The 25,739-nt window shown below is 38.9% G+C and overlaps 2 protein-coding genes across 2 annotated transcripts; one reads left to right on the top strand and one right to left on the bottom strand.

The window, feature by feature from the left end:
• The first annotated feature begins 1,242 nt into the window (after positions 1–1,242).
• On the top strand, positions 1,243–14,578 carry Ndc80 (kinetochore protein Ndc80). Its single transcript, XM_073077046.1, has 14 exons — positions 1,243–1,416; positions 1,616–1,796; positions 2,578–2,679; positions 3,099–3,184; positions 4,658–4,847; positions 6,460–6,594; positions 7,399–7,487; positions 8,176–8,291; positions 8,807–9,017; positions 9,637–9,775; positions 10,700–10,833; positions 11,449–11,590; positions 13,159–13,373; positions 14,077–14,578. The coding sequence occupies exons 1-14, from the start codon at positions 1,367–1,369 to the stop codon at positions 14,219–14,221; spliced, it is 1,935 nt and encodes a 644-aa protein (XP_072933147.1). The 5' UTR covers positions 1,243–1,366; the 3' UTR covers positions 14,222–14,578.
• On the bottom strand, positions 14,574–25,591 carry Noc3 (Nucleolar complex protein 3). Its single transcript, XM_073077048.1, has 13 exons — positions 25,447–25,591; positions 25,090–25,364; positions 24,110–24,321; positions 23,225–23,463; positions 22,333–22,498; positions 21,877–21,997; positions 21,164–21,377; positions 20,483–20,671; positions 19,482–19,663; positions 16,786–16,994; positions 16,143–16,321; positions 15,235–15,440; positions 14,574–14,797 (listed from the first exon to the last, which is right to left on the bottom strand). The coding sequence occupies exons 1-13, from the start codon at positions 25,450–25,452 to the stop codon at positions 14,602–14,604; spliced, it is 2,394 nt and encodes a 797-aa protein (XP_072933149.1). The 5' UTR covers positions 25,453–25,591; the 3' UTR covers positions 14,574–14,601.
• Between the last annotated feature and the right edge of the window lie 148 nt (positions 25,592–25,739).

Raw genomic sequence — 25,739 nt, forward strand, 5'->3', positions numbered from 1 at the left:
AGATAAATATATTAAAGCAATCATTAGTCAAAGCTCAATATTGCATAATCGTTTAATTACTGATATTAATGTGTTTATTTTGTAACTTTTTACAGATACTCTAACAGTTAAAATCGATAAGTTAAGAATGTGGTGTGCTGGTAGTTGGAAAATGTATAATAATTCGAAACTTAGCAACTTTATTTTACGATTCCATTATGATCAACTGTTCATATTATCGGAAAATAAAGTGCTAGAATCACTAAATCTTAATGGGAAAATGAAAGGCATTTATAAAGATGACATCGTCATTTTAATTTTATGTGACTCACTGCAACAAGTATAGCATTTAATTATTAATTTATTTGAACTTAGTTGAAATAATCCTAAACCTTGCTTGCAAGCCCCTATCCCCTTAACAAAGATATATAACTACGCCCTTAGAAACTTGGGAGGATATTAAACTTTTTAACATTTTCAAATGTTGCAGACTCGAAAAATTAAATTCCAAATTATGTCGAATATACCAGAATGCTTACATAAATTGAGCTTGCATCTTCCAGTTGTTAGTTATAGTTCAATGCATTTCGACCGTCAACCAAAGTACAAAAATGTGGAACAGGTTTTAAAAACAGCATTAAATAATAAAGGTATGCAATATTTCTCAATATATATAGATAACTGCTATTCTGCTATTAATAAATAAACCTACTTTTAAACGATTACTTCATTCATAATGAATTTAGTTGCAAATAAAGAAATATTCAACAAAATTAATGCACCGTATATTGATAATGTTCTCAGGATTGACAACAAAAACTTGTTTTTCATTAGCTTTTGTCTTTCGCAGGAGCATCTGGAATACCGCTACCGCCGGCATTTTCCAATTTTGCAAAACTATGCTTGCTTGACCCTGCTTTTCCACAACTTGTAGATGAAACACAGAAGTTTCTTGAGGGACTTTAATAAATATAGTTTTTACCTACAGTTCAGATTCCGGAATAAATAACGAATACGTTATTTTGATTGTATTCGATACTGTAACTTGTTAAATCTTTTATTGATGAGTTTTAATTTTATGTGAAGTCCAGATTAATAAATTGCACATTAAATGTTAATAACTTGATACTTTTCTTACCATATGAATATATTTCTATAGTATTCAAATTAAGCCTTTGTCTACTGCGGCTAATGGTAATTGGCAAAACCTCAGAATCTAAGGCCATATATCTTAAAAAAATATGTTAGACATAGATGACGGTTGTTTGTTTTCAAAATTGAAATTCGATTTACGTTGAAGTTGTTACTTGTGTTTGAGATAAAACTGTTCAAAATTTTTAAAAGAATTGTGTAAATATTAATCAAAAAGTAGTTTCCTAAGTTAATAATGTTGCCTGGACAAAGAGTTGGACAGTCGTCCGTCATACGTAAATCAAGGTAAAGGAACAACTTATTCTATTGCTTATTTTATGCATTCGTTACTTACTCATTCTGAATTTTGAGTTTCCTTTATAAATTGTAAAGAATTATAAATAAAAACACTAAAATTGAGTACATAAAACAAACAGCCTATAGAAAATGATTATGGAAGACTTCTGTCATCTACACTTAGTACAAATTAAACTTGTTATTATAGACTTGAAGGGAAGCCGTCGTTGCTCCCGAAACCACGTCGTCCAGGGTCCACTGACCGGCTCTCGACAGACAACCTTCGCCCCAGCACCACAGGACACAGATCGAGTAGCGCAGAACCTTCTAGAGGCACCTTCGGAGCTGGCAGGCTGAGCAGGGAGGCCTCTGCTACTAAGCTGACTGGGGTGAGTAATTTTTCTGTATATTTTTTATGTGTATGAGCATCTGTTTTATGTGGAAATTATGATAAAGTAATGTAGTGCATCAAATGACAGGTGAAATATAAAAGTAATATACAAGTGAATTATGGGATGTCCAGTTCATCCAGGGCTTGATTAACCCGTAGGCTAATTAGGCTGCAGCCTAGGGCGCGAGGATCGGAGGAGCGCGCCAAAATTGTGTCTTCGGCACTTGTAATTTCATGCTAGTAAACAAAGTCAAAAGTAATTTATTACTTTTGAGGTATATCGTTACGGTGGGGGCGCGTCTGCGTAATTAGCTTAGGGCAGTCAGAACTCTTGATCTGTCGCTGCGTTCATCTCTCTACCTCAAGAACACTAAAGAGAACTACTAGGTATATAGGTTTCCTCTCAACAACTTCTTAATTTTTGATGCATAAAATTAATTTGTAATATTCACATAATTTTGGAAAATCCAATGTATCTTTTTAGTCTTAAATGAAAATGAAATGAAATATATATTTATTTTGTATAGGCCAACAATGGCACTTACACATTGTCAGGTACAATATTTTTCTTAAACTACTACCGGATCAGAACGCGACCTCTACTGAGAAGATCTGGTAAGAAACTCAGTGGGTTTGTCTTTTTTTTTTTTTTAATAATAATTATTAACGTTTTTTTTAATGCCATCTTTTTTACATATAAATAAAAATGAAAATAAAAATTCTCTAGTCCTTAGTTATCACTACTAATTTTTTTCTAAATGTGCTTTATATTATTGCAGAGATCTCGTTCTCAAACCGGAGATGCAAGGTATGGGCAGTCCAATCCAACCACAACTCCACTGCGCACAAGTCATTACTCCAGGCCAACTACAACACCAGTGGTAAATACCTTTTACATATTTAATAAATTAATATTTTTTAATAAAAAATTAGTAATGTATTTTATGTATTCTTATTTTATAAACCTTAATCATTGGATGTTAGGTATACTGCTTATAAGTTTTTTATGACATCTGTTATCAACCCCAGATAAGATGAGATTCCTACCTCAGGTTGACCACGATGTATTGCTACCCCTGATGACTAAGTTAGAACATCTCAGATAAGTATCTCGACCTTACCACACCCTTCGAAGCAAAACACAGCAACAATGAACATTACTGTTTTTGGCAGATATAGATGTGGAGGTGGTGCTTCCAGGATCAAACCAGAAAGGGTTTTCACCATCTTTACATAAAAGCCCAAAGTTTTCAAGCTAAAAAAGACAAAGCTACATTGCATTATCTCTATAATATTGCAGAGAACACCATGTGAGGATCGCAATAATCGTAGCTGGCAGACATCATTGGATAGAGCCTTGGCATTTGTTACTGTGAAAGATCAAAGGTAAATATATAGTTAATATAATCAAAGTTTAAAAAAAACTATGTTGGTTATTTTTAAACTTTTGAAACATAAAGGAATCCCTCTTCAAGAATGACAATGGATATTGATTTTTTAACCTTGGTAATAGTATGGAATCTCTCGTGATATTTACAAAGTAAATTTGGCTTTAACCACTGAATGTTGTTATCACCGCACTCTAAGAAAATTTCCACCCTCAAACGCTAATATAATCTACAAGGGGTCAGTAGTTGGCCACTTTTTGTAGAAGCTAGACATGAGTTTCCTTACCCTTAGGGGGTTTAAAAAAACACAGATAAAGGACTATTTTATCGGTTGTCGATTATTTTAATCGGATCGGTCCGGGTGTCCGTCTGTCGGTAATGGTCGTAATCGGTCGCTTATCGGTTAATGACATAGGTGGCATTGACGTTTTAACATAGACATCCCTATAGCTTTTTAAGGTTTTGAAGTAGTAGTGTAATGTGGGTGGGTGGATATTGTCGTTTTTATAATTATTATATGAATAGGTTGCCGCCAAGAAGGGTTGTCTATTGAATTATTTTAATATCTTTTTTGTCAAAGTTAAGAAGAATCTGAACCTAAGTTGTAAGGGTGTTGGGTGTAAACTTGTATATACCCAAGCCTCTTAATATTATTGTGTCATATACTCACTTGCTTTCACTTCTTAATAAAACAGAGTCTCCTATCAGACTCCAATAAGATTTTTTTTTTTTATAATATAGGAGTAGCAGACGAGCATGCAGTCCACCTGATGGTAAGTGGCTACTGGCGCCCATGGACATATGTAATCAACCCCAGACAGGATTAGATATTCCTACCTGAGGTCGGCCACAGACCGGCGCCGCTACCCCCGAGGACTAAGCTGGAACGCCTCGGAAAAGTCTGTCTCCCTTACCACACACTTCAAATCGGAACACAGCAGCGCCTAACACTGCTGTTATTACGGATAAATAGGTGTGGCGGTGGTGCCGCCGGAGTCGAATCACAAAGGGTTCTACCTCCTTAAAAGATGAGATACTTTTATATCTGAACATTCAAATATTACCTCTCAAATGATTCACCACAGACTTGTATTTGTACTCAATATAGGTTTGTGTGATTCACCCTATGTGTACAATTCCTAACCCAATATCGACTCTAATGATCACCCCTATGCATAGATTAGTAAAGATACTTCGCGGCCTTGAAATTGAATGAAGCCACAAACGGCTTATTAGTAAGTTCTTTTTTTGAATTCTTGACAAATAAAAACATTTTTAGAGAAAATTTACGAATAAATGACTAATACTGCGTATTTACATAATAATTATTTCAAATATTTTAGGAACATTTTAGCACGGATATGTGGCATAACTTTTTTACGCAAGTGTTCCAATTGTCAAAACTGGGTACATTTTCTTGTTAGGAGTGAGTAATGTTTACTAATCTATGCCCCTATGTGTTAACCCGCAGGCCGATCTCGAACGTGGCGTGGCAGCGCGCGGAGTACACGCGCGTGGCGGCGGCGCTGGCGGCGCGCTGGCCGGGCGCGCTGGCGCTCATCCGCCCGCTCACCATCGCCAAGTTCGTGGAGATCGCCGCCGCGCTGCTCGCCGCCGTGCACGTGGACTGCAAGCTCAACAACGACAACTATGTCACCAAGGTAGGCGGAGTTCGCGCCGAACTTCTAGTCCACTCCGAATATAGAAACAAGTAGTGTCGCAATAGTAAATTTAGATATTAGCGGGACGAAGGGACACAACGACAACTATGTCACCAATGTAGGCGGAGTTCACGCCAAACTTCTAGTCAGGTAGGCGGAGTTCACGCCAAACTTCTAGTCAGGTAGGCGGAGTTCGCGCCAAACTTCTAGTCCGCTCCGAATATAGAAACAAGGCGTGTCGCAATAGTAAATTTAGATATTAGCGGAACGAAGGAACACAACAACAACTATGCCACTAAGGCATGTGGTAATCTCATTCCCGAGTTACATCCATTGTGGAATTGCAGCGAAAAGTCGATATTTGAAGTAGAATGAAAACAATCATTTGATTGGTATTCACTGAATACAGTGTGGTGTGGATCAGAAACTTTTTTTTAAATATAAAAGTATCTACTTTTATATTTAAAAAACTACAGTGAAACTTGGTTAAGTGGGACCTGGATAAGTGAGAAACCTCCATAACTGGAACTCATGCTGAGGTCCCAACACTTTGGCACTGAATTACCTCTGTTAGTGGGACGAGGTAAACCTCTATATCTGGGATTTGTTCTTTCGATTTATCATCATAGTTACCTCTATAACTGAGACAGCGAGTAAATTTTATATGCATATACCTCTGTAACTGAGATAACATTGTTTGTTTACTCATTCTTATTCTACCCACAAATTCCACACGTAATTCCAAGTACGTAAGTACAAATTTTGAGCTTTAATTACCTTCAGTTTTAGTTTCGCTTTACTATCATACAGATGTTTATTTGAAAAATGTCAAAACGAAAGCTACAATCGTTATCATTACGTGAAAAACTGAAGTTAATATCCGTTTATGAAAGTGGGAAGACACGCGAAGAAGTTTGTGCCGAATTTAATGTGGCAAAATCTACTCTTTGTAGAATAATTCAGAGTAAACATAAAATTGAATCACAATGTTCTGAAGGACAAGGAAAACTAAAACGTGTACGTTTATTAGAATATCCTGAACTTGAACAGTGTTTGCTAACATGGATTAAGCAACTTCGTAACAAAAACGTAAATGAGACAGATATTTATTTATACCTGTATATCTGAGACACTGGGTAAGTGGAATACCTCTATAAGTGAAACGACATTGCAGGTCCCTTGATGTCTCACTTAACCAGGTTTCACTGTATATCTATTTTACTATTTCATAATAAAATTTACTGATATGCTTTTTGTAATGATTTGGCAATATCTATAGTAAGAAATCCATCTCTTAAACTCATTAATATTCACAAAAAAACACATGAATATCTTCAATTTATAAATGGACATTTAATTTAAGTTTGACAATTTACCTCTTGGAACCCAGCTAAGAAATACTTCATATGTATATCTCTACCTTATTACAAATTTCAAACCAGAATTTAGTAACTTATCACCACTGGATTGCCTTATTAAAGCAATTCGGAAAATTCTTTAATAAGGCAAATAGGTGAAGCTATAGAGCCCCTGGAATTAAACCCCGAATGTTTTTACCAACTAGTTGAAACATAGAAGGGCTTAAATAATTTAATCTGGCCATTGTCCCCAGTTACCGCACGTGGGCAAGCGGCTGCTGTACCCGGGCGCGCTGTCCAAGTCGTGGCTGCGCACCGTCAACACGCTGCACGCCTTCCCGCACGCGCTCGCCTTCCTCGGCTACCTGCTCGACATGCTGGCGCACATCGTGAGTGCACTGCCCGTCTCGTTACACCCGATACGACACCCGACACGACACCCGACACGACACGCGACACGACACACCGCCCGCTCCGCGACACCTCACACGACACACGACCCACCACCCGTACCGCGATACCTCACATGACTGCACGACACACGACACCTGACACGACTCACCGCCCGCCCCGCGACACCCCACACGACACCCCACACGACACTCGACAAAGCACACCGTCCGCCCCGCAACGCCCAACACGACACACTGACCGCCCCGCGACGCTCTACGCGACACCCGACACGACACTCGACGAGAAATAGGGCTCCGAGTTTTCCAAAGGAACGCAACCGCAACAACTCCTGTAGTTCCGGAACTAGAATAGGGCTACGGTATCCCCTGCCTGTCGTAGGAGGCGACTAAAAGGGGGCTTCCGGGGTTGCGGGCAAGAGTGGGAGCTCTAGCCGTCCAGCAAGCGACCCCGGGAAGGACGGCGGTATGTGTGGTCGCATACCGTCGTAAACACTACATGGTGTGGGAGGAGCGAAAACTGCTCCCCCAGGGGAGAGCCCGTTGGGCATCGCGCTTGGAGGGCTCCGGTTGTGTTCCGTTGGGAGATCCCGGAGTTCTCCAACAAGCGTTGAGGACGACCAAATAACAAATCCTACATAACCCGGCGTCGCTCCCACGTCGTCGGGTACCTTTTGAAGGTTTCTCCATCGAGAAAAAAAAATGATACAAGCTGATATCAATATACCATGTACGATGTGGCTACTATGTGTCGTTAGTTAAATACTATTTCATATTGTTTAGGAAACACCAGTGCTCGACGAGTGGTTGTACCTCGGCAAAGACGAGTTGGCGTTGCTACGCAGAGACTATGTGAACAAGTGTTGGATCAGGTAATTATTACGCTGCTATGCAACAGTAATGTATTGAAATTCCTCAATTGAAGGTGGTAGAACCCTTTGCGGTTCGACTCCAGCGGCACCACCGCCACACCTATTTCTACTTAATAACAGCAGTGTTAGGCGCTGCTGTGTTCCGGTTTGAAGGATGTGGTAAGGGGGACATACTTTTCCGAGAGGTTCCAGCTTAGTCCTCAGGAGTAGCGGCGCATCTGTGGCCGACCTCGGGTAGGAATATCTAATCCTATCTGGGGTTGATTACAGATGTCCATGGGCGGCAGTAGCCTCTTACCATCAGGTGGACTGCATACTCGTCTGCTACTCTTATATTATAAAAAAAAATCCTCAAGTCGAAGTCTTGTTTGATCTAAATAAAAAAGTACAATACTCAAATATTTCAAGTGTTTTGGAATGTTGAATAAATCTTTAGCAAAGGATCACGGGCCGGGCTAGGTTATGCATGACCGCCCGGGGAGCGGCCGTCTGCCAACAGTCTCAGGAGCTTGTATATAATTATGCAACTCGTTGAGAAAACTTTGTTAGCGTGATTCAGGATACTCGTGGCGCCATCTCTTGACGAGTAGCGGAAATTCGCCATAACCACATATATTTATGAATCTATTATAACTATATGGTTTAAAATTTTATATATGTTTTGTTAATATACTCATTGATTTTGTAGGTTTCAAGATCCAGATCATCAGTTTGAAGACCTAAATGAGGAGTATCTGCAAAACCTGACGGCGCTTCTCGGCAATGATGAGGAGAAGATAGAGAAATTGCAACAGATTATAAAAAGTAGGTCCTGTGTTATATATGAAAGCTTGTAAAATATTATGTTATCTGTGAAGATTTGTGTCAAGATTTTGGATAAATGTATTTTCAAGTCCACTAAAGTACTGCTGTATCTTAGGAGCATTATGTGTAGAGGTTATTCTCGAGGACAAAGTTTAAATAACGTATGTCTCTTACCACACATTTTAAAAGTTATTAATCGGTGAAGCGATTTTTTGTAAATGATGTGGCAGATGAGCATGCGGTCCATCTGATAGATAGTAAGTGGCTACTGCTGCTCATGGACATCTGTAATCAACCCCAGATACGATTGACTCCTATCTTGAGGTCGATCACAAATGCTTCCGCTACCCCTGAGGACTAAAGCTGGGACCTCTCAGAAAACTTTGTCTCCCATACCATACCCTTCAAACCAGAACATGGCAGCGTTTAACACATCTATTATGTGGCAGAAATGGGTGTGGCGGCACAGTAGTCGAACCACAAATTTCTACCACCTTTAATTATTCTCTTTCCAGAGTTAGAGGAGAGTCTAGAAGATGAAGCAGAGCTAGCAGCGCGTGCAGAAGAAGCGAGGGTCCGCGCGAGACACGAATCGCTTGGAGTGGCCTTGCGCGGTGTGAGAGCTGCTCGCCGCCGCCTGGAGACCGATGCAGCGGCACAACTCGCCCTGGCTGCTGATAGGACACAGCTGCTGCGAGCGATCGATGCTGACGTGGAGAAGGCTAGGTGAGTTAACTCATGACGTGTTTTCGTCAATGATAACACGTATACACGATGGGAGCAGTTATACGCGGCGTGCGGTCTGCTCGTTGTCGTATGGAGACCGATACGGCTACAAAACTCTCCCTCGCTGCTGACCGCACGCAGCTGCTACGGGCGATCGATGCTGACGTGGAGACGGCTAGGTAAATTAGAACATGGAAACTGCTCTCGTCCAAGACACGCGCAGCGTTGGTGCTGGGAGCAGTTGTGTGTGGCGTTCGAGTCGCCTAGCATCGGTTGAAGACGAACGTAGCCGCATAGCTTACAGGGACCGTGCACATACACTCGATGCTAATGTTGAAAAGGCTAGAGTAGACAGGAAGCTAGATTTTGTTACACATTTGAATAAATAATACTTTAAGAACTTAAATACATCCATTTGTTTAATTTGCTATGAATATAACACGGAGCTGTGTTCTGCGATATATAAGCATAAACAATAATGGGTTTACGACGACCTATTAATTATCAAATCATTGTGTATATGTCTCATTTGTATTCAAATTAATATCTACTTGAAAACTTAGTTCTGTATACAATTTGTATGATTTTTTATGACTTAACATATTGTTGTACATTCCAGCGCGGAGCTGGAGCGCATCAGCGCGGAGGTGGAGCAGCAGCCGCTGTCGGTGGCGGAGCGCACGCGGCTGCTGGACGAGGTGGACTACCTGCACCGCGTCAACGACTCCAAGCGCGCCCTGGCCGACCAGGTCTCCAAGGTAAACGGCAGAGATGTCACGAATAGTGATTTGGATGATACCGAATATTCCGCTACGCACTTGGCCGAAGAGCCGAATATTCGGCGGCCGAATGTTCGGCAAAAGAGCGGGCATATTTGTTTCATTTCCATGTAGATCGCGTCACGACACGCATCATTTGTTTAATTTTGTGTTTAAATATCACTGTTTGTTTGCCACATTAATATTTATTTGAAATAACTGTTCACCTAAATCCGACAGCAGACCCTTACAAGTGGTGGTCAGCAAACGCGAAAATGTATCCAATCCTGACAAAATTTTAAGTACTATTTTAATTTTATGTATGAAAATTAACCATTTGTGATTGATATATGTGTTTTTTTACCAAACTTTGGTATTCGGTTATCCGGCCGAATACTGAATATAAAAAAGTAGCCGAATATGCCGAATACCGAATAGTAGCCGAATATTCGTTGCATTTCTAGTAAGCAGCGGTGATTTGATTCACTATTCATATTTTGCAAAATTGACAAGGAAATCTCGACCAGGCGATGTAATCACGACTTGGAGCGCGGTCCTGCTCCAATAGTGTCAGTTCTATGTTTGTATATTTGCAATATGTTTAGATTTTTTTGATAGCGAGATTCATATGACCAGATGCGTCTTCTCTGGACGTGTTATTGAAAGTTAATGTTTATCATATTCATTACATAAAAAAATGTCTATGGTACTCTGAGCATATAATATGTGCATATTTATTATGCCTATACGTTGCATAAATAAAATATGGAAGAATTAGATGTGATTGTACTATAGGCTAGATTTCTTTTAGCCTAAACATAATTAAAAATGTCAATAACACCTTATATTAGTCACACCCATCTTAAGCAATTTTTATTTATGTAACCAATAAAGTCACTATATGAGAATTAAATTATGTTGTAGATGGTGTTGAGCAAAGAAACAGAGTTGGCTCTGTGGCAGAAGAAGACGTTGGATTGCTGTGTAGAGTACAAGCAGGGACTCATTCATTTGTCTACTCACTTCCCTGAGTTATCTTCACTCGCGATTGACGAAAAGTGAGTAAACTTGTATTGTTTATGTACAGAATGTGTTTAAATTGAAATAAGCATATAGTTGGTATACGGTTGACGGTGGACACAGAATTTAATTCTAATGGGTTTTCATTCTGTTTGAATTCAGATAAGATTTGTTATATCGTTAATACATATTGGAGTTAAGCAATACGCTTTAAGGATGTAAGAAGTGAGAAAGAAAGACAATAAAAATATATAGTGTAGGTACATTCAACTATGGGTTGGAGACATGAATGAGAGACGGTAGGTATAGTCTGCATCAAACTGCTAGTCTGCTCTGAATATAAAAAACGAGTCGCATCGCATAGCAAATTTTAGATATTAGTGGGATGAAGACAACGCAGCATCCTTTCAGGCATGCGTCCACTGTCTGTTTCGCGCACTGGTACATAGTTGCGTTAGTATGCCCTGACGTTGCTACGGAATATATGCTTGAAATTGTCCCTAACAACTTCAGAGCGGACTAGCAGTTTGGCGCGGACTATATTTGTGTAGAAAAGCGTTTATTCAAGACGGCAGCGCAAAGCGTACTGGTGCGGCGAGATATCGCATATATACGTCGCTGCTTTTACTAAAATGTTATCGTGTTGTGTGCAGGGAGCTGATGGGTGCGGAGTGCGGCGCTCGCGTGTGCGGCGCGGTGGAGGCGTTACGAGCATTGGCCACGCGGCTGGCGGCGGCGCTGGCGGGCTGCGCGCGGGAGCGCAGCGCGCTGTGCCGGCACCGCGCCGCGCTGCTGGTGACACGCTATATACACTATAGCCTGATTCATAATTAGGTGTCCAAAATATAAACAAAGAAATGTCACTGTCAAAATTAACAAGACACACAAACTTTAACATACTCAACAAAAAACTAAAACTTTACAATTATTCACAATTTAACAAACGCGCTATGAAAACGATAATACATTCGAGTTTGATTACAATCACGAAAATGAATAATATCAGTAACGAAACTTAAAAATGACAGCACAAGAAATACATATCTTGGATTTCGATTGTGTTAACATTATCACATTTTAATTTTCTACCAGAAACTTTGTTTTTTATTATTATTCCTGTATAGAACGAAATTAAGTTGATATAAATATTAGAAAATGTGAATTAATCTTAATTTATTTAACTACCATTTCTAACGTTTTTCTTAATAGGTCAACACCTTTATATACATTTTGGACACCTTATTATGAATCAAACTGTATCTTATTGAATTTTAGGATGTTACGCAAGGATATTTCTCATCCAACATAAAAATATTAATATATGTCATTTAACGTGAATATTCCTATCTGCGGTCGGCCACACATGCGCCGCTACCTATGAGGACTAAGCTGGAACACCTTTTAAAAGTCTGTCTCCCTTACCATACCCTTCAAAACGGAACACATCAGCGCCTAACACTGCTGTTAATAGGTAGAAATAGAAATAGAATAGAAATGTCGAACCACAAAGAATTTTATTTATTTATTTTACACAATCAAATATCATTACAGGCCCTTCCCAAAGCGATAGTATGGTTCCTTAATTTTTAATAAAAATAGCACAGTACATACAGTGTTGTTTTTATAAATTCATTCAGAGAGCAAGAGAATATATCAATGAAATATGCAACGAGGTTTAAAGTACGCAAGGCGCGTGTGATAGGCGCTTTGTTAAGCACGTTAGTTCGCCCGCTGCGCACCGCTAATAAAGGGGGGGGCGGCCCCCTTCGCGGCCTTCGCAATACGTAGTTGTCAGGCACATTCAATAGCAATTCGTTTAGTACTACCGGATTACACACCTTCCCTTTCAATAAGTTGGCCATATATGTAACCAAAGCTAAATCCCTCCTTGTTTCCAATTTGTTGTACCCAACCATACTACCTTCTAACTGTAGAGTTAGAGTAGAGTAGTCTACACTTTATATCTTGAGACTATCTAAGACATCCTCTCAAATCATTGTTTTTGTTCCAAAAATTAATTAATTAATTGAATTTACATTTAAATTATTTTATTTGCAAAAACACAATTATTACACAGATAATATGTACATGCTATAGTCAGGTGTGTTCTACTATGAGGTTTGCAAAATACAATAAGATAATAAATTAAATGAAGAATAACTGATTAAACTCCACACACTATTAAATAATTATAGAAAATTGGGGCAGTTATTATAACTTCACGATTACTGTGCCTGAACATTAAATCTACCATCCCCTAAGTAAAGGAATGAAGCCATTTGACCTCATTCTAACATACTAGAATACCATGCAACAAAATATTAAGTTAAGAACTATTTAATTATGATAATTTATATTAACAGGATGAAACCCGAGCCAAGATAGCAAAACTAAAAACCACAGTGGAGCAAGAGCAACAGGCACTAGACGCCGAGACTGCCGCGGAGGCGGAACGAGCCGCGCGCTGGGACGCCGAGCGTGCCGAGCTAGCCTCGCGCCGGGGAGCGCTGGAACGCCTGCAGGAACACTACACCAGGGTGGAGACAGATGCTGACTTCTGGGAGAAGCAGGATCTCGCGTGCGTAATTTACTATGTATGGTCCGCGCCAAACTTCTAGTCCTCTCTGAAGTTGTTGCGCGCAGGTTTAGTTACCATATACTCCGTAACATAAGGGCACCCGCTTCGCCCGCTTCCCGCTCCGTCTTCGTCCCGCTTATATCTGCAATTTGCTATTGTGACGCAACTCGTTTCTTTATTAGGAGCAGACTAGCAGTTTGGCGTGGACTATACCAATATAAAGCTAACTTTTAAAAATGGTGGCAGCTCATTCGCACAATAGTAGCATAATTCTGTTTATCTTAACGGGTAATTTAATAAGTTCATATATATTTGAAAAAAATACTACACTAATATAGAGAACTCGAAAAAAAAAACAAAGAAGTAACTATTAACATCTGTAACATTTGGAAAAAATACAAAACAATGAATTTAACGAATCATACTCGTAATACTTTTTACGTTCAAAAATTCATTATGTCAAAATGGACCTGTAAAGCGCCCAAGGCGGAATTTACATTTGTCGCTCAACCCGTCTAGGAAAATGTCAGTGAACATAACGATGAACGGTCTTTGAAGTAACTAAGCTAAAACTATAATCGTATTTCTACAACAATAAGCTAACATTTGTAATATTTTGCCATTTCACATATAATCCGCGGAACCCACGTCTTAGTTATAGCTACGTGCTAGCTTTTACTGAGCAATCATTATCTTTTTGCAGTTGGCGAACAAAGTTATCGGAAATGCGTGACTATATTCAAAGTCAAGAAGAGGAGTCCCAACGCCTGCTGGAGGCCACGCGCAATAAGAAGATCAAGCTGTTATTGGATAACATCAAACTGTGGAATGAGAAGATTTGCCAGTGATTCGTTATTTTACAATATAGATTCGTGCCAAATGCCCTTATTAATAACGTTTTATTATTATGAACAATTTATTACTAATAATTTTTAATGTCACCGAGTGCCTAGTATCTATTATATATTATATATAAAGAGTAAGTGACGTTGAGTAATAAAAAATATAGATATTTGATGAAAATAAGTTGTATTGAATACTTAAATGTAAGTTTTAAACAAGAAATTTTATACAAGAACTAGAATGGTCGTGCGAACATTTTCAATTGTTTAATATTAAATTTACAAAAAAACATATTTTCAGTTGTCACCTCACTTCACGTTAATCCTCAAAGGTTTGAATGCAATAAAATTACGAATATACAATTCCACTATTTTATTTTCTCAAATCATCTTACAACAGGTTCGTTTAATTTCATGTGAACACTAGTTTCTATGCTCTCGCAGTGCGTCTTGAAGTCGGACTGCGTCCAAGTGTGAGCGGGCTTGGTCTTGGCGGGCGTGTCCACTTTCTTGGGCGGAGGGACCGCTGGCTTAAACGACATTTGAGAAGCGTCGTAATCTTCGAATATTTTTATGGGGGACCTGAAAATTACACACATATTGTAGTTGTATCAACCTATTAATTACTATTGTTTAGAGTTATTAGTAAATGACGATAGTTTTATTCATTGTTTTGTATTTATCTTGTAAATTAAAATTTGTATACCAATGAAGCTGGGGATGACCTATTTTTAGTGTGAAGTAAGTTTTGAATTTCGATTGAAGGGTGTGAAACGTACAACTCATCTGTGATCAGGTTTACATAAAATCCAATTTGTATTTAGAGTTTGTTATAATGTTGTTTGATGTTAGTTTGTGACTATACTAAAAATACACAGTTTAGCTACACTTGTGGCCAAGTGTGAGCTATTACGATAGCGGCGGCGTGGAAAGCTCGTGTAATAAGTATAAATACTTGCGAGACACAGTAGCACCTTCTACCACAATGCCTACTGAAAGCTTCTATCAGCTCTACTCACAGTTTTCCCAGCTCCTGCGGCCAGCTGCCCTGCAGCAGTGCTACAGCAGCGGCGCGCACAGTGGGGTGTTGATGTCGGCGCAAAACACACAGCTCGTGCAGCGCCGCGGAGTGTGCGTTGCAGTGCTCGGGAGACAGTAGCAGCGGGTCGAAGCGCCCGGAGCCCGCTGTCTCGTCCGGCTCTAGTAGCATGCTCACTGACTTGTGCTGGAAGATTAACAATACAATTTAATAGTATGCTCTCTTATAGATTAGATAATAAACAAACGCTTTCTACACTCACAGCCCCACACTAGGATTCCCTGTATCGTGGGTGCCATGGACACACACATAGACAAATACACAAACACCCAGACCCAGAAACAGAAATCTAAATTCATCATTTAGATATCTGGTCAGGCCGGGGATCGAACCCGGGACCCTCTGCGTGTCAGACCGGTATGGTGACCGCTCCGCCACGCGGGTCGTCTCTTAGGTTTAAATGTCTATCACTATGGTGACTGAACATGACCAAAAAATTTGAAAACATTAAACAGAACATCATTTAACCCTTTATTCTACTTTTCTGACTTAGTAGCGGTTAGAAGAAACTCAAAGAGCTCACTGAATATTAGCTTTATAACAGTGTCTCAGGAGGTATGGAATCTTTGTTCGAAAAACTTAAACCATCTCTTATTAACATACAAAACTGAAATGTTGATTTTATTGTAATCACAATATTTTCACGGATAAAACACATCGAAGATAAAAGCCTAAATTTCAGATACATAAACTATCACGGTTTTCATCTTACAACACACAAAAATATTTCTCAAAATATCAACTTTGTCATTTTCGAACGTAAGTACAACAAATAACAATATTAATGTGCGAAAGTATAATAACAACAACAAGATTAATTATCATTACCTGTACTAAGTCATGTACGAGGGCGAGCGCCGCGATGGCCCCATTTGGATGCAACTGTGTGGCTAACGTAGTGAGGCGTTTGGCGAAGGCCTGCAGCACGGCGGGCGACACGCGGCGGGCGCGCGCGCATATCTGCGACACCGCCTCCAGGATTATCTTCGCGTCGTTGTGATTTGCACCTGGATTACATAATAATGGTTATGATCATTTATGAACTTAACATTGAAAGATAAATATAAAAATTGGTTACTTAGTTATAAGCCACCAATTATTCCTGTTATTGTCATATCATTTTTTCGCTATCATTGATCAAATTATCAATGTTCAAGACATTGTGCTCAGTAATTGTTTAACTTTATCAAAACTTATGAATATATTTATTTCAGTTCTTCATAGTCATATATATTGTCATTCTCATTATGAAAAGGCAATAAGTTCATAATATTTTTAGCAAATTTATAGTCAGTCATTCTATACATTGCTATATTATTCTCTCGATATTTGTGAAAGGATAGGTGCGGTAAGGCTGAGTGTGCGTATTTGTTTCTGTATGTGTGTGCTTATTCACAAGTATTTATTTATTTGTCTTATACGTGTCCTGTGTGTGCACATATTGCGTTTATATATGCACATGTTCACTAACCTGCGTGCACAGCGAGCGCGTCACAATACAACTGCGTGTGGAAGCACGCGGGGTCTATGTTGAGCGCGTCCCCGGCACTGGCCAGCACACGCAACACGGCGCGAACACACTGTAACCGCGTGCGTAGCGGCGTTGCCTCATCGCGCACTAAGCGGGACAGTAGCGACACCAGGTCCGAGTAGTACTCCAGGTTGATCACGTGCGTGAATCTGTTAAGTAAAATGTCAAATTCAAATATTATTTGCAAGAACATGGGTAGGACATAAGATAACAGTAAAAGTATATAATTACGCCGAGTACCACTCTCGCCCTCGGGTACGTAGCTGTGTTAGTGTGCCCTTACGTTGCTACGGAGTATATGTTTGTAGTTGTGCGGAGCAACTTCAGAGCGGACTAGCAGTTTGGCGCGGACTATATATACTAAGACTCCACTGTTTGTCCATCTGTCACAGGCATTCTTGAACTTGAATTTGACACTTTTGCAATGTATGTATAACGTTAGCCGTTATATTAACACAAAAAGAACGTGGCCAATTATTTTATAATATTAAAATAGCAGACGAGCATGCAATCCACCTGTTGGTAGGTTTTGCTGCATATGTACATCTGTAATCAACCCCAAATAAAGACTGAATTCCACCTGAGGTCGGCCACAGATGCGCCGCTGCCCCTGAAGTCTATGCTCGAAAACCTCAGATAAATGTGTCTCCATAATTACAACCCTCTAACCAGAACACAGCAGCATTTAACACTGCTGTTATTAGGCAGAAATAGGTGTAGTTGTGGTGCCGCCGGTGTCGAACCACAGAGGGTCCTACCACCTTAAAATCATTATTATTCATACTTAATTTATCAGATTAAAATAACTAACAAGCAAGTAATCACTGCGTTTATAATATTTAATCAGTTAAACATTTTTGTTGGTTTAAACACGAATTTAGGGTTTTTTATTATATGAAAAAGCTAACAGTCCTGCAATCCACCTAATATAAAGTACCAATAGCTGTCCATGGACATCTGTAATTGCCCTGAATTGAGTCCCGTGTCCCGACTAAAGTCAACCATAGACGTATGGCTCGCCTGAAAACTAATTTTCAACTCCTCATACTCTCTTACCGCACCTATCAATACAGAACACAGCAGTGTTTAACACTTTTTTTAAATAATTAATCAAACGATAAGGCCGATGGGCTACCTGATGGAAAGCAGTCACCGTCGCCTATGGACATTTGCAACACCAGAGGAGTCGCCAATGCATCGCCGGCTTTAAAGGAGAGCTCTTTTTACACCCCTCTTGAAGAGCCCCATGTCATAGTCCTGAGGGAATACCTCAGGAGGAAGTTCATTCCACACTTTGCACGTACGCGTACACTGCTGTTACAATGTTGATAGTTGTTTTAACTTTCAAATTTCTCCGCCCTGGGGTTTATATCAGTTCACGCATGCGTCAGCCACCCTTCACTGACGTAGTTCAACAAAAACGTCAATAGATGTCGCTGTATAGTTTCGGCTGAAAACTGAAACACGCTGTTGAGACTTTTTGGAGGATGTATAAGACATCTGTTAACTTACCTCTCAGTAGAGGTTATAACAATGTATTTCTCTAATAGTGGATATTATTTTTGAAGACGATACTCCTTTAAAAGTATCGTATAATTAATGTTAGAAATAGTGGCAATGGGCCGGCCACATCGCTCGGAGGACCGATAACCGATGGGGAAGAAAAGTCCTCGAGTGGCGACCACGCGTAGGCAAAAGGAGTTCAGGCCGCCCCCCGACCAGGTGGACCGAAGACCTGAAGACGGCGGGAAACCGCTGGATTCAAAGGGCACGGGACCGGTTGGAGTGGCGCCAATTAGGGGAGGCCTATGTCCAGCAGTGGACGTCAAAAGGCTGATGGATGGATGGAATGTTAGAAACGAATTCATGTGGAATATTGTCTTCTTGGAATTGGAAATTAGAAAAAAATATGTATCGTATGTATAAAATACTGGGTAAGTTGCGTCTCGTGGTGGTTACATTTTTTCTTCTTATAGTGGCAAGTAATATGAAGCCTGAAATTTCTGTAGCTTTTAAATTGTAATTACTGAGTTTATTAGTGCATCAACTATGAATACAAAGATCTTTCTTTCTTAATCTCATCTGAATGTTTGCTGTTTTTTTTATTTTTATTTAATTAGCAACAGACAACACATTTCTTTTGATAAAAGTTTTAATTTTGTTTGTATAATTTTTAAATGTGAGCTAATTTTAAGATATAGATACTTTGTTTGTGCTAGTTCGTAATTCATATATTTTATGTGTATTATCTTAAGTTTACTATATTATTATCCTTGTTTTACTATTTTGTTTGTGAGACATTACCGCAAGCAGTAATCGCAAACGGTATTTAAATTAATAAATAATAATGTGGTTAAAGCCTTTGTGGTTCGACTCCGGCGGCACCACCGTCACATCTATTTTTGCCTCATGACAATATTGTTAAACTCGGCTGTGTTCTGGTTTGAAGGGTGCGGTAAGAGAGTCATACTTTTCCGAGACGTTCCAGCTTAGTCCTCAGGGGTAGCAGCGCGTCTGTGGCCGATTACAGATGTCCATGGTCGGCAGTAGCCACTGACCATCAGGTGGACTGAATGCTTGTCTGCTACTCCTATATTATAAAAAAAAACCCGCAGTAGAGTATGTGCAGTACTCACTTAGCCAGTCCATCCAAGGCTGCGGCGAGTAGCCCACTGCCCGGGCCAGCCTTCAGCAATCTGAAGTATATATGGAAGACGGTGCGGGTGACCTCCGTTAACTGCTTCTTACGCGCCGCTTCGCTCTCCTGCGCCTCTGTCTCTAGTAGCTCGCGCTCCACTTCCTTCAGCTTCTTGGCGCGCTGGGGAACGAAAATAATATGTTGTTTCATTTTAAAGTAGATGAAATTTAGTTCAAAATGTATTACATTCATAGAGCATGCTTATTATTGTGTTGTTTTCATTTTGGAGTATATCAGGTAAATGAAACTTTAGAGCTTCTGCTCCATAACGAAACACCTGGAGAAGTGGTGGTAGTTGTAATGACATTCAAAAAGTGCTCTGTAAAGATCCTATTTTAAATTAAAAAAAAATGATTTGATTTGATTTTGATTTAATCCAAAATTTATTAACGTCATAGAGCATGCTTTTTATTAGTGTATTATATTTTTTGTGGATGTACTAATATCCTTTATAAGACGGTATATATTTTAGGATTGTACAAAATCTATCTATCGAAAACAGCTTTATTTTTATTAGTGACAAATATAATATGAACAAAATAAAAAAAATAAAAAGCAGAATATAGAAAGTCCACTTTTTCCGAAGATAATAAAAACAGAAATCGTTCATGTAATAAACAAGTGTATGTTTAATATGCAGTTTAATATAGTAATATGCAGTTAAATAGTAAACGAGCGCGCAGTTTACCTAAACGTAAGAGGTACTTGGTGCTTATTTTGGAAAAAAAATGATTTTTTGATTATGGACATCAATAATCTACTCCATTTAGACCAGGGGTTCTATTTGAAGCTGATTACAAATGCGATTGTCGTCTCTCATGTAACTCAACCCGTTATCTATACCCTTCTTCCGAAACGTAAACTTACTGAAAAGATAGATGTAGCCTGCCTTGACAAACTATACTGGTTTTACCACCCTTCAAATTACATTACACACACCTTTTTCTCCTTCTTAGACAAGTTAACAATCCTCTTCTTGTGTTTCTCCTCCTGGCGCTTCTTGTGCTGCAGATCGGCCTGCTCATCCAGGTCTACGTCCCGGATCTTGAGGCTGAGCAGGCAGTCCAGGGCTGAGGGCTGCAGTCGCTCCCCACGACGCTTTACCAGTTGGTTGATCAGTCTCACGATCTGGTTACAATGTTCATATGTTTATACAACACTAAATCAATACTACCTCCATGTGAGTGCTTTTCGTGCATCTGTGGGGCCTGAAAAATGGTATGGGGCCTATATTACCAAATTGTGGTGCAAAAGGGGATTCGGTAAATATAACGTGTTATTCCCTCAAGAAACCGTGTAAATTGACGAGAAAACTTTACCTGAATTTTTACTTTAAGACATAATTAAACAAATTATGTTTATTTTTGAATTACAAAACAATTTAATTAACATTGACCTATTCATATTGAACATAAGAATTTCTTGTGAGATGAAGAGATAGGGGACAGAAAAATAGAATTTCATATGAGGTTAAGTAGTAGGATAGGCGGGCAGAAACATAGTTAGAATTGACTTATAAAGATGAATGCCCCTAAATATCTGTTGTGTGAAGTACTCACTAACAACTTCTAGAAACAAAAAGAAAATCCTACAATATGTATTTACTGTTAAAATACTCACAGTAAGCGTAATCTCCCCCTTCCTATCATCACCAAACACGCTGACACAGCACTCGGTGACCATAGCCCGGGCCTGAGGCAGTCGACTGTCGAGGAAGGGCACCAGCGACTGCGCGATGTTGGTGCTGTAGTTGAACTGAGGCCGCGACACCAGCAACCCGCACATGCACTTCAGTGACACCAGTGCCACGCTCGTGGTCGACTCGTCCAGCTTCCTGGTGATTGGTATAAAACTTAAGTAAATATGTAAGCATTCATCAACTCTAACTTTCTGTTGATTGGTCAATAAACTTAAGTAAATAAATTTAAAACGTAAGTGTTATTTATAAATTCTAATTATAACCCGCATGGCAAAGTCATCGTCTGATATAGCGCGATAAATATAGAAAGTGTTAATTGTAGGTATGTAAATTAATGATGTATTTTCATTTGTTTTTAATAAAAGGAAGGCACAAATAATTATTCAAATTGAAATATTTGTTACGAATTTGAAAAGAGCTGTATTTGTATTTCTCTGTTTTTGTTTGTTGATCAACTATCTTCCCAGCAACTAATAATATTTTAAGCTAACTTTCGTTTTAAGATAGAGACTTAACCACAAGCAATAATTTCAATTTTAAAAGTTAATATTTTAGTCCATTAATATCAAGAACTTCTATAAAACAAAAGCGTAATATAAAAATTTATTGACTAAAAATAAGGAAATCAATCTACCTGTTGTCGCCTTTCTTCCGCCTTAAAACACTAAACGCTTTCTCCAGGCGTTGAAGGTATCTCTTGTAGAACTCCAGCAACTCCTTTTCATATTTGTACATTGCTAACGTGTCCTTTTTCACTGTTAAACAAAAATTATAAATAAAATATGGCAAGTTTATTTTCGGTGAAATCAAATAGGATTTATGGATATATTTCTTGATTTGTAAGGTATACATATTAGTCTTATTCTTTTCTAATTTTAAAGGTAAACACAATAACATGTTCTAGATCTGTATTAATTGTTGTATATACATGTATTTGGTATACATGTGGGTACATTACATTAAAAATTCATTATTACCATCACAATATAACACAATATAACCAGCATAAGGTTATAAAATTGTCACACCAATACTTTTTTCCTGGCATTGTGCACCTAAAGTAGTATTACTTCAATAAGATATTACTTACACTTGACATTAGAATAATCCTGATGCCTTATGTAGTAATCAGGCAGGATATCACTGAACACCTCGGCAGCAGACAGGGTGGCCAGCTTGCGGACAGACTGCAGGTTCAGGGCTCCATCCTTCAGACGTTCCTCCATCAGGTAGAGAATGGGGAACAGGTTTCTTAGCTGAAACAGTTATGTGTCATCTTTAGTTTAGTCTGGTTTGCTATCCTCAGCGAGACCAGAATAAACTATGGCTATTAAGATGAATAATTATAGTTCAATAACAAAAAAACCATGCAAAATTCGCACAAAGAAATAGTGAATCCTGACGATCTTGATGAGACGAATGGGATAAAATTATTAAATCGTGTATTGTCATCGGTTCTTGATAAGTTTTCAAAATTTTAAATTAATTGGATGGTTCAAAGTGGGTAAAAATCGAGTTCAAAGATTCCATTACAAACATTCAAACCGGTCAAGCTAATAAGAGTGAAGTAAAAATTAAGATTTCTGTTCAAGGCATACTGAGTACTCGGAATTGTGTGGGGTCCAGAATATCACAGCATAGAAAGAGTTAAGACCTATAATCTAAAATTACACTTAGAACTTAAAGTTGGTTATGTGATCAGATGGCACCATAAATTATTTACTATTTCTGTACCATTGCATGCATATGGCCCTGCTGCACTTCAATTTAAAGATATGGTAAAATAATAAAGCACATTACCGTTAGGTTCTCAGGTGTGGCTTACAATATTTTATATATATTTGCTTAGAAATTTTAATTATTTTAAGTATTGTAATAATAATGATGGTAGTAAGTTGTATAGTCTATTACTGAAAATTGTAATGGAACCTTACAATAATATTTCGATTTTTAAAACTTAGAGTAACCAATTGTTTCATTACCTTTTTCTCTGGACACTCAAGCAGAGAAGAACACAGGGCGCCTATCCTCAACTTGTCATGGTTCAGCTTGTCCCTCCTGGCAGCCATCAGATCAACTGCCGTGATGACTCCATCAGTATCACCGTCGTCCGCTGTGCCCTCCATTCCTGAATCTGCCTCGGCATCTGATGATTCATCTTCTTTGTCGGGTTTAGAGCTCTCTTGTGGTTTTGTTGCATCTTCTGTTTCTGATTCTGTGTCTGGAAAAATATTTCAATATCATGTTAATTTGTAATTTTACATTTTAAAACTAGCTGACCCATCAAACATTGGGTTGCCATATAAATAAAAAAATGTTAAGGGTGAACAACCCTTATCACTTAGGGGTAAAAATAGATAGTAGCCGATTTTCATACCTACTGAATATGCAAATACAATTTGGTGAAAATCGGTCAAGCCGTTTTGGAGAAGTACGGTAACTAACAATGTGACACGAGAATTTTATATATATGATATCTCTGACTTATTCTGGAAACAGTTGGACTGTATTTAAAAATCACGAAAGATATAGAAATTTATAGAGAATGGTGTAAGACTGTGAAACTTTTAAAACTGAATGTGGAGTAAAACCATGTGTGGCAAATTTTAGAAAAACGTTTTTGTATTAATCTCTATATAAACATAAAATATATTTTTTTAATAATCCAATGCGGTCGAATACAACCACGTACAGCTATGTACTCGTGGGCGGGAGCAGGCAGCGGACAAGTGCGGGGGCATTCCGCACTGTCTACGTCCTGCTAAAATTGCTGCTGTCTAGAATTTCCTGTTGCGACGTGACTCGCTTCTATATTTAGAGCGGTCTAGAAGTTTGGCACGGCCTTTACAGGATTTAAAAGTACTCACCATCACACTCCTCAGCCCTTTCAAACACACCCTCCTTTGTCTTGATAGGCAACAAGGGCCTCATTTTTTTAGCAGGCCTCTCTGCCATTTCCCTTTCATACCCTTCCTCCACATCGCTGTTGCTGTCCGAGTCAGTCTCGGCACCGCTGTCACTGTGATTGCGGGCCACTTTGGGGATCTTCGCACGCTCCTTCTTTCTTTTTGTGCCACGTCTAGAATTTTACAACATGCCACATATGAGTAAATGTTTTACATTTTGTTGTTAAAATTAATATTATAAAGATTATACTGAAAATGAAGCATTAAAAATTTGTTTCAAGATTTTTTACTTATGATATTTTATCATTGTTCGTTTTCGTTATGTAATAAATAATTATTCCACTGCTGGGTTTCCATTCAGAATGAGACAAACTTGGGAAGGCATAGCTATACTCAAAGCTAGCCAGCTAGCTTTGACTATTTTTAAGAGATATATAGGAATTTGTATTAGTGTCTAGTTATAGTAGGAAATAACATTCACTAATATAAACGCTTTCTACACTCACAGCCCCACACTAGGATTCCCTGTATCGTGGGTGCTATGGACACACACAGAGACAAATACACAAACACCCAGACCCAGAAACAGAAGTCTAAACTCATCATTTAGAAATCTGTCTGGCCGGGGATCGAACCCGGGACCCTCTGCGCGTCAGACCGGCATGGTGACCGCTCCGCCACGCGGGTCGTCGTGAACTTCGTACGTGAAATTCGTGAACTTTAGGTTTAAGGGGTGAGTGAAGTCTTCAGTGGCAGCATCGCTTATGGGGTTGACCGCAGGAAGGATGTCAATCCTATTTGAGGTTAATGCTGCCATCATTTTTTCTAGCAACATGGACCAAATATATGCTATTAGCATGCTATTCTTAATCTCAAAGAATATATTAAATTCTATAATTTAATAAAAATTATTCTATAAATATAATTGATAAAAATTATACTTGTTAGTGGTATCCTTCTCTGGCACATTGGACAACAGCTGCGGCTGCTGCGCTATCCTTGTCATGATGTACTTCTGCTCTTCATCGTCCAGCATGTCTGCCCACTCGTCCCCGGTCTCGCCTTCGCTGCTGTACTCCGGCTCCTCGCGCGGTCGCTCCTTCTGTTTCTGGACCCTGGGCTTGTGCCGCTGCAGCTTCAGCTGACCGGCCTTCCGCATCTTGTTCGTCGTTTGGTTGTTCCGCTTCACTTTACTTATCTTTATTTTGCCTTTTTTCTGTAGGAACAAGTGAAGTAAAGTTTTAAAAGTTTGTATGAACTTTTAGAAATAATTGCAAAAGTAAGAAAAGAGTACTTACAGCCATTTTGAAGTGCTTGTTATAATTGCCCTGGTTGTAAAACTATTAGTTTTTTAGTTTGCACAAATTAAATTATTTTTGCAATAAAACGCTACAAACACAACGTGGGTCATTTGATTTGACGTTACCGACCGTATGACAGTTTAACCTGACAGTATTGACATTGACAAACCATTTTTTTTAAATTAGGCAGAAATAGTTAAGAAACATTGAGACTTTCGTACGGTTTTGCGATTGATAAATTCTTTGTTTACGATTGTTAAAAGTCAATATTACTGTTTATTTAATGTAAA

This window comes from Epargyreus clarus, unplaced genomic scaffold (genome assembly GCF_041222505.1).
Source record: "Epargyreus clarus isolate Ecla_fem2 unplaced genomic scaffold, WU_Ecla_fem_2.2 ptg000010l, whole genome shotgun sequence".
Taxonomy (NCBI): domain Eukaryota; kingdom Metazoa; phylum Arthropoda; class Insecta; order Lepidoptera; family Hesperiidae; genus Epargyreus; species Epargyreus clarus.